This window comes from Cottoperca gobio, chromosome 11 (assembly GCF_900634415.1).
Source record: "Cottoperca gobio chromosome 11, fCotGob3.1, whole genome shotgun sequence".
NCBI lineage: Eukaryota > Metazoa > Chordata > Actinopteri > Perciformes > Bovichtidae > Cottoperca > Cottoperca gobio.
In genome coordinates this window covers 6,001,899-6,015,910 of record NC_041365.1, presented here as the reverse complement: position 1 = coordinate 6,015,910, position 14,012 = coordinate 6,001,899, and the positions used below count along the sequence as shown (strand labels likewise).

General features: G+C 42.3%; 1 protein-coding gene across 1 annotated transcript in view; it reads left to right on the top strand.

Moving 5' to 3' along the window:
• sdc3 (syndecan 3) overlaps positions 1-12,764 on the top strand; it is a 33,284-nt gene extending 20,520 nt beyond the window's left edge. The window contains 5 exon segments of the mRNA XM_029443403.1: positions 3,071-3,164; positions 5,708-6,137; positions 6,139-6,574; positions 7,510-7,699; positions 9,760-12,764. Of these exon segments, the coding sequence (XP_029299263.1) occupies positions 3,071-3,164; positions 5,708-6,137; positions 6,139-6,574; positions 7,510-7,699; positions 9,760-9,926 (1,317 nt within the window). The 3' untranslated portion in view covers positions 9,927-12,764.
• Positions 12,765-14,012: the final 1,248 nt, after the last annotated feature.

Below are 14,012 nucleotides of genomic sequence, written 5' to 3'. Positions count from 1 at the left end.
CAGAGGGTGATTACATATTACTGTTAAAGGTTAGGATAAATATAGATGATGCACATTTGATCACAGAAAATGGGCCAACAGTAGACTAGCCTCTGCAGCTACAGTATGTAGAGTATGTGGAGGGTTTTGTGTGTATAGGGGACTAAAGGGGCCCCTGGGCAGGGCTCTGGTGCCACCCTGGGGATTGGGGTGTGTGTTTATTGAAGTATGTGTGTGTGTTTTTTGGGGTCACGCCTAACTTACGGGGGCTAGCCTTGAGATAAGAAACAGGAGTTTAAGATGAAAGGAAAATGGGGCGAGGAACGGGGATATACTGAGAGTTTGTGGATCCAGAGGGGGGAGACGGAGGGAGGCATGGAGGGAGGGAGGGACAGATAGAGAGGGGGGAGCTGAAGAAGCACACTGTTTTGATGTTAGTTTTTAGGGTTGTTTATTCGACATTACATAACACCTTTGCTTATGTTGCCAGAGCTGTGTGTGTGTGTGTGTGTGTGTGTGTGTGTGTGTGTGTGTGTGTGTGTGTGTGTGTGTGTGTGTGATTCTCACTGGGAGATGGAAATTTCTGTAGAAGGCAAAGGTTGCCCATAGCAACAGCCCTCATTGTAAAACTGATCCTTGGAATACAAAACACACACACACACACACACATACACACACATACACACACACACACACACACACACACACACACACACACACACACACACACACACACACACACACACACTGAAATGTCTTTTCAGTACTTTTTGGGCACTTTCTGGGTTCGAGGTCACCAGGCCTTCTCACACAAACTGGCCCACTCTTTCACACACACGTTTACACTTGAAGCGTGACACACACACACACACTCTCATCCTTCCGCTTTGTGAAGCCCATATCCGCAGTGTGTCGAGGCTCCAAACAACTATAAGTCAATTTCATTTTCAGGAGGTACATATAGCGTTTCAACTCCACCTCATGCTGAGATGTGATGGATTGAGATGCTCGGGTTTCTAGATTCCATTATGTTTTTATTGGCTTTTAAAGGCATCAGGTTTCCTCTGTCTGGAGCCGGGGAGGAGCCTCTGCTTATGTATGTATGTGTGTGTCTGTGTGTGTGTCTGTGTGTACAATTAGCATCACACAGGCTAGCAAAGAAACAGCTCTATACGGCCTCAGGATGGGCTTAAGATTGTTGAGGAGATAAGTTTGTTTTGGCCACATTTTCAGCAGGACAGCAGACTGTTTTCCAATACCTGGAGCAAAACTCAGCCCTTTGTTCTTAAGATCGCAACATTGTACTACTTAGCTGAATCTAGGCTCAATATGCAAAGATCGAAGAAGTATTAAGCTCCTTTACTCAAATAAAGTAGTAATACCACACTATAAAAAATACATTATAATCAATCAAGTGTCTTTAACAACAGGCTACTTGTAGGACTATTTAATAAGGGGTTGTTCGTAGTGATAAAATATCAAAATAAAGTTATTATTACTAATGCTATGGTGTATAAAGTTAAGCATTGTCAAAACTGGCAGAAGTGGGGATAATTTGAAACATGTCTTGAACAGTGAAGTATATGTACTGTAGTATGAAATATATCTTTGCTCTGCAGTACGGGCGGTGTCTCTTAAGTGCATGCATTTGATAGCAGCCGTTAGTTGACCCTATGTGATGGGTGAGTGCTAAAGTGTGTGTTTAAGCATCACAGGGATGTGGGATTGAGGTCAAGAGAAAGAGAGAGAGAGAGAGAGAGATGAAAGAGATGAAAGAAGAGAGAGGAGGGATCAGCCTCAAAGTGACCGGAGACTGAGGTCACTCATTTCAGAGGTTCAACCCCGAACGATCCACGACTAATCTCTCTTACCTGACCCTGACAGAGGTTGTGCTTTTCCCTCACAATTACATGAAATAGGCCTGGATTAAGGTGCAGTGATGAGCAGGGAAGATGCTGTGAGATGATCCATGAGATACATTTGCAGTCAGAGAGCAGAGTACAGCTGTAACTCTCAAATGTACTACAGTTGTTCAAAAGAGGCGGTGATTCTATCCCGTTCAAAGTTGAAAATGGTACTGAAATTATTTACCAACAAAAATATTGATTATAGATTATTGAAGTCATTTTAACAGCTTATCAAACATGAGGATTTGCTGCTTTTATCTCAGTAATTTGAACATCTTGGGTTTTGTTCATTTGGCCAGACAACAAGCAATTTTAAGATGTAGCATTGTACTATTAAACTCGTTGTACGTTATGTTAAGCACTAATAAGCAACTGTTATCATTCTATCGTGCTTAACTAAGATGGTGAACATTATACCTGCTCAAAATCACCAGGTTAGCATTACCATTGTGAGTATGTTAGCATGCTACAGTTAGCATTTAGCTCAAAGCCCTGCTGTGTACATCCTCACAGAGCTAGCACGCAGCTGCTAGCATGGTTGTAGACGTTTAGTTCACTGTTTTCTGACATTTTATAAATAAAATATTTAGTGCTTAAACAATTAGTTGATCGTTTATCAAGCAAATAAAGCTAACGTTCTCTTGTTGAAGCTGGTCAAATGTGAGGATTTGAGGCTTTTATCTGTTGTAAACTGAATATCTTTGGGATTTTATGATGTTGATCGGACAAAATAAGACTTTTGAATACGTCACCTGTGGCTTTGTGAATGTGAAATGGGCATTTTTCACTATTTTAAAAAACATTTTAGAGTCTAACATTTGATAAATCAAAGAGAAAATTGTAAGTAGCAGCTTTAGTTCAAAAGCTAACTGCTGCTCTGTATTCTTCTACTTTACAGGCTGAGCATCACTTATAACTGACACGTAAGCAGAGACTGAATGAAACCCCTCTCTCTTTAAAGGCTTTGATGTTGCTCTGCCAAAATCCCAGTTTTAGATCAACTCATTAACTATGCTCCTCCATGGAGCCACAGTCAGACAGATGTTAGCCTGTCCACCACGAAGCTGCCTGTGTGTGTGTGTGTGTCTGTGTGCATGTAATCTACCAAAGTGGTTTCTCTATTGAAATGTAATGACAGACATGATGAATAACTCTAATCTGTATATTCTCTATGTCTCTCACAGGGACAGACTTGGTCGCCGTCTCTCGATGACGAAGGCTCGACGAGAGACGAGTTCTACGATGATGAGGATCTCTACTCAGGCTCAGGCTCAGGCTGTAAGTGTGTGTGTGTGTGTGTGTGTGTGTGTGCGTGTGTGTGTGTCTCACGCCCTGGTTTTTTTAACTCGACAGCTGCTTGGTTTCAATCCGCTGACCCTGAAGACCCCGCCCCCCCTCTGTGTCCTCGAGTTATGGTCACTCGCCAGACTCACATGCAGGGAGTCCACGCACACACAATCACACCATAAAAACACGCCATTTGGCCGACACACAGGTTTTGGTACAGATATATTGCACCTTTAAACAGAGACACACCCTTGCAAACTAAAAGCAACCCGGACTCCAATCCCCCATGTGTTACTTGCTCTAATCAGATTACAGTCCAAACAGATTAGGCAGTTGTGTGCACCTATCTGCGAGCGTGTCTGTGTTTGAGTGAGCTGGCTGTCTGCGTGTGCAGGAATTACCTACTTAAAGTTAATCATTTTGGTGTAATTCAGTCTGATTTTGTGATCTTGCTGTTGAAGTTTGAGCATGGCTCTCCTTTATTAAGCATGACTCATTGAGGGCTGCGCTTGGTTCAGGCACTGCGCTAATAGCGAGAGCGCTGAAAATAAATTACAATTCAGAGCAGGAGAGTGCAGCAGAAGCACCCTCTGTGTTTGAAACAGCAGCCCGGCAAATTGCTTTATCTCAAACTGTGATACAGAACCGTCTTATTCAAAAGGAAAAGCTCATTTACAACAGACGGATGTGCATTTTGCACTGCTGTGTTAGAATATGGCATTTTGAGGCGTCTGATAAGTTTAACAGAAGCTGTATTGTTCCAGTCCATATTTCAATATCCTCCCCAGCTCCTCTGTCAGCCTTCATGTCTTTGTGTCTGTAAATTCAATTTGTTTCTCTTTCAACCCAGGGAGCTTCACAGCTATAACAAAATGAAAGGTGGTATAATACTATTATGAGATTTAAGAAGAAAAAGGATCACCGTCCTTTGTTCTCTTCTCTTCTCTTCTCTCTCAGACCATGTCCATACACATTTTGACAGAGTTGTTTACGTGCATCCACCGCAGCTTTTTCAGGTCATTTCCGTAAACATGCACTCTCTAAAACACCATAACAAAAAGAAAACAGTTATTTTTCTTCATCGTCAGTCGGCCAACAATAAAACTGCTCAACACAGCCAACATCTGGTGAAGAGAGGGACAGACCGCCTGGTCTCAGTTGGTTAAATCTTCATTCTGTGTTTTAATACCGCTGAACTCACAATTTACTGTAGTTCTCATTTACATATTATTCTGTTTGTGTTGTCAGACAGTTTAACGAGCGGAAAATAGTGATTTGATTGCGTTTGTGATTGCTGCTCTGCAGTCGTCAATAAAATCACTACTATATGATCCTGAAGTCATTTGACAAAACACATGGAGCTGGGCTGTATGATTGGCTGTATTGACATTTAAGATGAGTGATCACGGAGAGGGGACAGACAGTTGCCTTCTTAAAGGAGCGCTGCACTGATTTTACGCATAAGTCAGTTTACTCCATCTGTGTTGTATAATGTCTTCTGTGAGCTTAGTCAAGTCTGAAAAAATAACCCTAATAATGTCATAGCAATGTCGACATCGAAAAGGATGTGGAGGTTTACCAGGCAATGAGGCTATCATGAAAAAAGGGAATATTAGTTGCATTATGGGACATTTAGTTTACAGACTTTTATGGGCTTGACTCAACGTCATGATATCTCGGCCTCTGCTTAACAGATTTTGACCATTCTTTATTTAGCCTGTACATTGAGATTCTCCCAAACTTACAGAAGTGCAATACTAAAGTACTTTAATTATACTACCACACAACCCTCGACCAGGCTTACATCATCGTTTTTCAAAAGCTCGGTTTTCCTGTTCACACTTAAACACAAGACAGGTGTTTACGGATTCATCCTCTATGAAGAGCTATTATGACCAGCTCCCTTTTTTGGTGAGACAAATGTAGATAGAAATCCAAAACAGCGTGAAAAGGAAGCATTTTCAAATGAAGCCGGCTTAGGGGCATCATGGAAGGCTAGTAGTCTATGTGACTTGTTTGCCATGTAACAGGAAACATCCCTGGTTTGAATCCAGCCAGGGACCTTATGTGTCCACCTCTCTGCCTTTTGTCTGATGCAAAAACACCTAAAATATAATCTATATACTATATTTACAGTGTGAAATGTATGCATGATATTTTATCCCCAAAAAAGTAGTGTTTGTTAACATTTTACAGATACTGTATAAAACATACATTTGTGCAACAATGCACCTGTTACTGAAGGTGACTTATAAGTGTCTGAAATCTCAATTTACAGCTCAGTAGAGTAAATTATTGAGTGTTTGTTATATAGCGAGTAGTGAATGAGTGTCGAAGGGATTGATTTTGAACACAGCCGTAGTCTCAGTTTCTGATTTACTGTTTGTGTGGGTGTGTGAGTGTGTGGGTGGGTTGAGTGATGAACAGGATGTCTGACTGGGTGAGATGTGTATATTTTAAATTGTTCACTCCTCTGCTTGTTGTTTTCTATTTAAGTCATTTTTAAACTCAAAATCCTCTCTTCTCCTCTCTAGTTCCTGAGATTAGTATGAGGCCGACATCGGCGAGTGTGTCGTTCACCACAGAAGAGACCCTCCTCCTCTCCACCACCCAGGCCACCGGCCCTGCCCCCTCCGCCTCACCTGCAGCTGAGCCGAGCCCCAACCCAGAGGACCCCACCGCCACCCCGCTGCCCACTGAGGCCGATGGGGAGAGCGGTGTGTTCTGGGAGAGAGAGAGAGAGCAGGAGAAGGAGAGGGATTTAGAGAGGGAGAAAGAGCAAGAGCAAGAGAGGCAGAGCGAACTGGAGAAGGAGAACGAAAGGGAGAAACAGTTGGAGAGGGAGAGGGAGAGGGAAAGAGAGAGGGAGCGGGTCCGAGAGATGGAGAGAGAGAAGGAGAGAGAGCGCGAGCGAGAGAGGGAGCGTGAGAGAGTAGCGAGAGAAAGAGAGAGAGAGGCAGAGAGAGCGTGAGATTGAAAGAGAGAGAGAGCTGGAGCAAATCAGGGCCGCTGCTGCCCAGACCACCACCGCCGCCCCACGATCCCCCGCTGCCATCCCCGTGGTGACCACCAACCCTGCAACCAACCCTGCAGAAAGTGCAGCACCCTCTGCCGGTTCGGATGACCTGAGCACCACAGAAGAAGAAGAGGACATCTACCTGTCACCTGAACCCTCAGTGTTTTTCCCAGGCTTTGACATGGAAACCACCACAGAGGAAGACACGTCCACCACAGCAGAGACCACCCCTGAGCCCACAACAGCTGCACCCACCACCACCGCCGCCGCCGCCACCACTGTCAAGACCAGGGTCTCCTTCAGGCCCAGGGTTCCCATGACGACAGCCACTCAGGCGGTGCCGGCAGAGAGAACGACCCGCCCACAGCAGCCCACAACTACACAGGTGAGACTGACAGGAAGTTAACAATGTAGAAAAGGAACATCACCTGCAACAGCAGCGAGTATTTATAACAAATCCCAAAACAAAAAGTCTGCTTTAATCTTTACAATCGTTCTGTAGTCACTAGTTACTGATTAACAATACAAATATAATCAATAAATAAAATATGATATTATTTTTATTATTGGTTCACATGGGGACATTTACAAGCCATCCAGCAGTAAGTAATATATAAAATGTATATCAATCAATTAAAATTAGCTCCACCTTTAATCAGTTGCAACAATAAAGCAATGAACTCAATAATGTATCAAAAATTATAATCCTATTATATATATTATTCTGAAATTCTGCATAATGAGTACTTTAGGTTCATTCTGATCCTAATACTTTTAAGTAACATTTTCAATGCAGGACTTTTATTTGTAACAGAGATGTTGATTTCTACAATGTGGTATTACAACTTTTACTGACGTAAAGTAAAGTACTTTTTCCACCACTTGTACTAATTCACTCATTTCGGTCAGTACCATTAAACTATTTAGGTTTGATCCCCCACCCTTCTTCTGACTGCCTCCACAACACTGACAGCTTAATTATTTACAGACCACAGTCATTTCTCTGACTGGTGTGATTGGTTTATTTGCAGCCGTCTTGCATTAAAGCATGATGCATTTGGATCATCTGGTTTTCCACATTGTACTTAAGCTGCCAGATTTTATGAAGTGTGTATATATGTTGGACAATATGCAACTTTCTACCAATCAGAACATACAGAGGCTCATTGTTTCAAAGGCGAACATGTGCTATGTGGAAAACTTCTCCGTTTGTGTTGTTTTGGATACGTTTCAGTGCAGCAGCTCCGTGGAACAAATGTGATTACATCAAATGTAAATTTCCTGTCGTTAGTCCTACTTTTCTTTCTCTCTCTGTCTCAGGATGCCAACAACGAAGCGGGTGCTGCAGGACCGAGTGGAGATTTCGAGATCCGTGATGATCGTCGTAATGATCTCGGTCGAGGTATAATGCCAGTGGAACCTGACCTGATCGGTAACACAGTGGACGGAGGAAGCTCTGCCGCCCAGCTGCCACAGAAGAACATCCTGGAGAGAAAAGAGGTCTTGATAGGTAGGAGCATCTGTCCTCAATGTTAATAATGTTTTTGTACGTTTTTGTCCAAGTATTTGTCCAGCTCTGTCTGTCACTCTACCTTTCTGTCAAATAAACCACTTGGTAGCCACCTCTTAGATCAACAGATCACATTCCCCTGTTGCCTCCCGTATCCTTCCCTTTGCGTTCTGGGAGCTGCTAAGATAAACTGACTTTACTTCACGTTCACATAATGCAGATTCATGACGATAAGTGAATGTGCTACTTAGCCCCGTTTGACCCGTTGAGAACAAGCAAACCTCCTCTTGGGTTATCCGACCCCTCCTTTCCCCCCCCTCTTTTTCCCATCATTTTGCCACTGGGTAAATCCAATTTCTTTTCAAGTGCCTCCCTCTCCTCATCCCAAAGAGCTGTTGTAGAAAGTGAGGCAGCGGCCAACTTGCCTGACCTGACTGGCTCTCTGTCTCTCCTTCAGCTCTTCTGATTGGTGGAGTGATGGCGGTGGTTTTCGCTGATTTCCTGGTCATCGGTAAAGAGCAGGAGGCAGCAGACTTTAGACTAGACTGTATCATAGAACCGAATCATAGCTGTTCATGTCAGACTCATACATGTATGTGTAGTGCTGGACATGTATACACACAGTTTTCACTTTCACTTATGTTAAAGAAGGATATATAGTGATGTGCAGGTATTTACCATCTTCAACTTTTCACACTGAATCAGAAGAATTTAAGATTTGTATTAGTTATGATAATGTTTGTGAGTATATGAAGGTGAAATAGAAATTCTGCAATAGTTTTAAGTTTTGATAAATGAAACAAAAACTCATATTTTTTGCCCAAACCAAATAGTGTGGATGAAATGATTGCTGTTGTGTTTCCTTCAACTGTTGAAATCTATACGAAGTTTCACAGAATTATGGCGGTGGGACAATATTTTATCAAAACAATGGCTGCGGTCGAATAGTTTCTTAAAAATGACATCATATGACGACTTTTCCGTGACCTCGATTGAAAATGTCCTGAGGTCAAGGAAAGATGTAAAGGAGAATTCCACGGTGTGAAGAGAATCCGACTGTACAGTACTTACACTAGACCACATAATTATGAAGCGACGGCAGATTTGATTGACTGTTAAATGTTGCTACCTCAAGGAATTGTGGGACGGCATTATCTCCTTTCCTTTCGTAAGGATGGTCTAGTCTTCCGTCTGCGAAGGAAGATAAGAAAGGAAGCATTGAAACATTTTTCTTTAGCATTTAGAGAATTCTACCAGCTCTTATCACGGCTGACACTTCCTGGTCATTTCACTCAGTTAGGAAACTACCTAAGCAAAAAAAGGAATATTCGACCGCAGCCAAAAGCCAGTTTGCATGTTCCCCCCACAGTCCAAACACAAACACGGCATGATCTGACTAAGAAAATCTAACTCATTTGTACTTTTATTTAATTACAAGAAATAGTGTGAAAAGTCAAGAGTGGCAAATACTTATGCAGTGACAGTGCAGTTGTGAAAAGTTGTGTTCTTTTAAATATCCCAGCCTGTGTACTCTGATATTGGCAGTAATGGAATAAACTAACACCTCCCACACAATGAATGGAAACAAAGTGTTCAACAGCAGTTTGGAAAATTAACAGTTTTGGCATCAACACCAATTAGTTTAACGAGGGAACGTTTTTTCCCCATTTGATAACCACACATTAATCTATTGGACGTAGCAAGAGTTAATTAGAGATGTGCGGATTGGTTACACAGCCACATGGGGATTGCTATGTAGCAATGCAGGGCTGCAATTGAGCACAAAGCTGTTGTCAACCCTGCACATTTGTTGACACATTCAGGCTCATCAGTCTTAACTTAGCAGCTAGGTGATAGTGATGATATGGTAGCTTTGCTCTGCTTTCCGTCTATTTGTGTTTGATGCAGCGCGTGTTTGTAGTGATGTAGTCTGCTGCAGGATGTAAAAGTGGCTCTAATGGCATTTTAGTGTTTTCTATGTATATTTCTGAGTGTTTTAGGATCTGTAATGTTCTGGAAGGTTTTTAAGATATCCACCCTCTCTTTCTGTCTTCCTTCAGCGGTGATAGTGGGAGGAGTAGTGGGCGCCTTGTTTGCTGCCTTCCTGGTGATGCTGCTGGTGTACAGGATGAAGAAGAAGGACGAGGGCAGCTACACGCTGGAGGAACCCAAACAGGCCACCGTCACCTACCAGAAACCAGACAAGCAGGAGGAGTTTTACGCATAACACTCGTATGCCAGAGAGACGCACCGCACACCGAGGGAGAGAGAAAGAGCGAGAGAGAGAAGAGAGAAAGATACTCTAAGCACCCATCCTCCTCCTCCTCTTCTTCTTCGTCGCCTCCCCCTCATCTGCTCGCCTCTCCTCATCCCTCTCTCCTCTCGTCCCCGAAACACTTGAGAGCGCCTCTCTCTCTGCGGACTTGGAACTTTCTTTTCAATGAAAACGAAAAAGAGGACGAAAAAAAAAAAGAAAAAAAAATCCAAATATATTCTGAAAAAATAACACATACACAGGAGATGTTTTTAAAGTAAATGTTGTCATTAATATTCTACAGATTATCTTGTTCTGTATGTAATGATATGATTATTTTGTAAGAAAAACAAACAAAACAAGACTTGTGTTTTCCAGCACAAAAAAACGTTCCTCCTCTATTTTTATGGAGCGAATGAAAAGGCTAAAAAGAAAGAGGAGAGGGGCGAGGCGAGCTGTGCGAGACACAAAAGAAAAGGAGAGTGATGGGCTCGACTCTGCCCCTCACCCCCCCAAAAACACACAGAGCATCTGGTTGGCCGCACAGAGCTCAGGGTCAAAGGTGAGAGGAAAGGTCTCTTTGTGCCTTCCAACCCTCTGGTGCTCGAAGACGCATACGCACATTCATACAGCCACATAAACACATGCTTACACACATGCACATGCAGACACACACATGTATCTGCTTGATGGTGGTTCTGACCTCTCTCTCTGTGCTCGGCCAACCAGAAAACAGTGCTCAACCCTCGGTGTGATTGACAACGTCGTGGAGCCGCTGTGGAAACATTCGCTGGTCGCATAGAGGTTTACTCATGCGGCCAATCTGCTCCTCCTAAGCTGTATAAAGACTAGTTACGGATAGTAATAATAACCAATAATATATCAATGTTTTGGGCTGGACAGTGAATAATAATAATAATAATAATAATAATAATGATAATAATACCGTTATAATAATAATAATGATAATAATACTTAAACAGGGGGATGTGTATTTAGCAATTTAAAAAAAGTTTATATGTAAATATCAGCGTATCCTTTCTGGCATCACTAACCATCTGCATGATCATGAAGAGTTTTTATTCATCACATCCGTCATCACTCTAGATGAGCTGTGCTCTCGTCAGCCACACACACACACACACACACACACACACACACACACACACGTAACACATGTACGCACACACACAGACATATAACTTGCTGTGCATTTAAATACACCATACAGACTTTTAAGTATACTGTTAATCATATCATTCAAACACATATCAAACCCATCTTCATCATCATCATAGTCATTGTGATAGTCATCACTTGTGATACGAGCGAGATCAGGTGGTTTCAATATGTTATTGATTAGTTATCGATCAGTTGCCGGTTGGTTTAGAGTTTGGTCTGTTTGTGTAAAAGCACAACTACATGTCCAGTCATCACGTCATCAGATATCCCCCCCCCCCCCCCCCCCCCACCACCACTCCCACACACACCTTTTGCATGGCTCACTTTCTTTTTCTTCCACCATTGGCTCTCTGTTTGGGGATGGGTGGGGCCTCTGGGAAGTGAGAAGGGCTTTAATGACAAACCGAATCCGCGCGGGAAGTTGCTCCCTTCATTGCAAATTCAGTCAAAATCATAACTTTGTCATTAAAGCTTTGGTTATGAGTAGAAACAGACTTTGAATTAGTGTTTTTGGAGCCAACTTTAACCTGCTGTTGGACTCTTTTTGGGGTTGAGAAAATGGGGGAAAGGGGTTCGGTTTGGGGAATGTGAGGAGACAGGAGGGCTGTGCTTCTATCTAAGAGATTGTAACAATAACCACACCAGTGCGACTGGGCTAGTAGCTTCTATTATACTCAGTACTGTAGAACAAAAATGCATGGGAGTCAAAACTATACTAGTCTCAGTGTGTGTGGATGCCTGTGTGTGTGTGTTTTTGTGCGTTTGAAAGAAAAGAGGGGTGAGTTAAAGTTGGAATGTACTGTGGCAGAGTGTGTGTTTACCTACTCCAGCAGTTCTCACGCTCTTCCACAGACAGGTAACACACCTCTTCCACTCTTGTGTGTGTATGTATGTCACCTGCCCCCTTGCCAGTGTGAGAATACGCATGTGTCTTCACCTCATCTATACGCGCCACCTGTGTGTATGTGTATGTATGCATGAGTGCTTCACCTTGGTATTTCACAGCAGACTCTTGTGTACACTGACTAGCCTGTCGACGTGTGTGTGTGTCTGCGAGTGTTTCTGTTCACTGCTGAATGAGGGGCAGCTGGTCCCTCACAGCGGCTTTCACACACACTGACTGTGTCTTTTCACTGTCTGACTGTCTGCCTGTCTGTCTCTCTGCCGCAGGACAGACGGACAGACAACACACCACTTTCTCACAGGCAGGAATGATCTTAACACGTACTGTCTTTTTTAAAGTGACTGTCAAAGTGTAAACAAAAAGTGTGTGTTTGTACCCATCTAAGCCTGCGTAGCCAAATAAGACGTGTGTGTTTGTGCGTGAGAGAGGGTGAATTTGTACGTGTGTGAGTGTAGGTATGCATGTGTGTGCGTGTTAGTGTGTGTGTGTGTGTGTGTGTGTGTGTGTGTGTGTGTGTGTGTGTGTGTGTGTGTGTGTGAAGCCCAACGGAGGCTACACCACTCTATGTTTGCTGTTCCCATTCCTGTTTTTATACATTTGCATTTTTTTAAGGCTGAGTTTCTGTCATTGGCTGAGTGAGCGAGAGGAGGCAGATCCTCCCGGCCACCGCCCTGTCACTAATCTGCCACTCTGTTCCAAATAAAAAACCTGGTTGGGTAAATCTGTTCTCACTTGTCTTTTTTATTTTTTATTTAAGTGTATGAATCAAAACACCTGTCATTTTTCCATTGTGCTGTTAGTGTCTAATCTGCTCTCAATAATACACAAGGTGTTGGTAGGTGGACTTTTGAGCCAGGCTAGCGGTTTTGTTTTAATTAGTGCCTTTTTAAAATACTAATGCTTTGGGGTCCTGGGTGACCCCAGTCATAAGCACCCAAATCCGCCTATGCAGTTTTAATAATTAAATTCATGTTTGCCATGGATTCTAATTTAAAGTACACACTATCAGGGGGGTTTGGGGAACTTTGGCAATCATGCAGCAGCATACAGATCTCCTCATGATATTAATTACATAACTATTAATGTTTTGAGAAGAAATAAGGTAATATTTTGCTATGATGGTTGTTTCTTAGAGTAGCGTATTCTCTGTAGTCGTATCTTAAATTTGTTGGTTGGATGAGTGTTAAACCAAACTTGATTTCACGAATGTGCACCACGTGAGCTGGATATAAACTCAAATGATATTGATTTTGACCCGGGGCTAAATTACCATTAGAATACCAGAGCCACTTTAGTTGAATGCGTACTTAAGTTGTGCTAATTCCCTAACAAATGCACCATTAATTAAATTACTAAAACCAATTAACATGCAGTGAACCTGGGAATTTTTTAAGTCTCTAGGGGTCAAAGTAATCCATCTTTGTTCGTTAATATAATTATGAGTAGTCCATGGTTTACGCACCTCTCGCTCAATGTCAGCTGGGACAGGCTCCAGCCTCCTGCAACCCTAAAGGATAAGCAGGTATAGATAATGGGTGAATGTATTAAACAACTTTACATAAGACATTACATAATAAATCACAAGAATCATACATTTTAAGAAGCTCTTATCACTCATACTGTGAAAGAAAATACACAAACAATACTGTGTTGCTATGTTGGAGAACAACAGAGAATTGAAGAGTAATAAAATCAATTAGAAGAGCTGCTAATGTAGGTAACTTTAACTTATCTAGGCTACTTGAGTAATATTTAAGTTAATAACAACCACTTGTACTTAATCAATAGTACTCTCCCCAGCCCCTAATTAAAGCTGCAGTTTGTAAAATGTCTACACACATTAATGTGACTTACTGACTTTTTATGTAGCAGTAAATAGAGCTCTATTTTATTTGACACTTCTGCTTCTACTGTAATACATGTGTGCTGCTCACAGCAATTATAATACTTCAGAAACATCTTTTTCTAGAGTG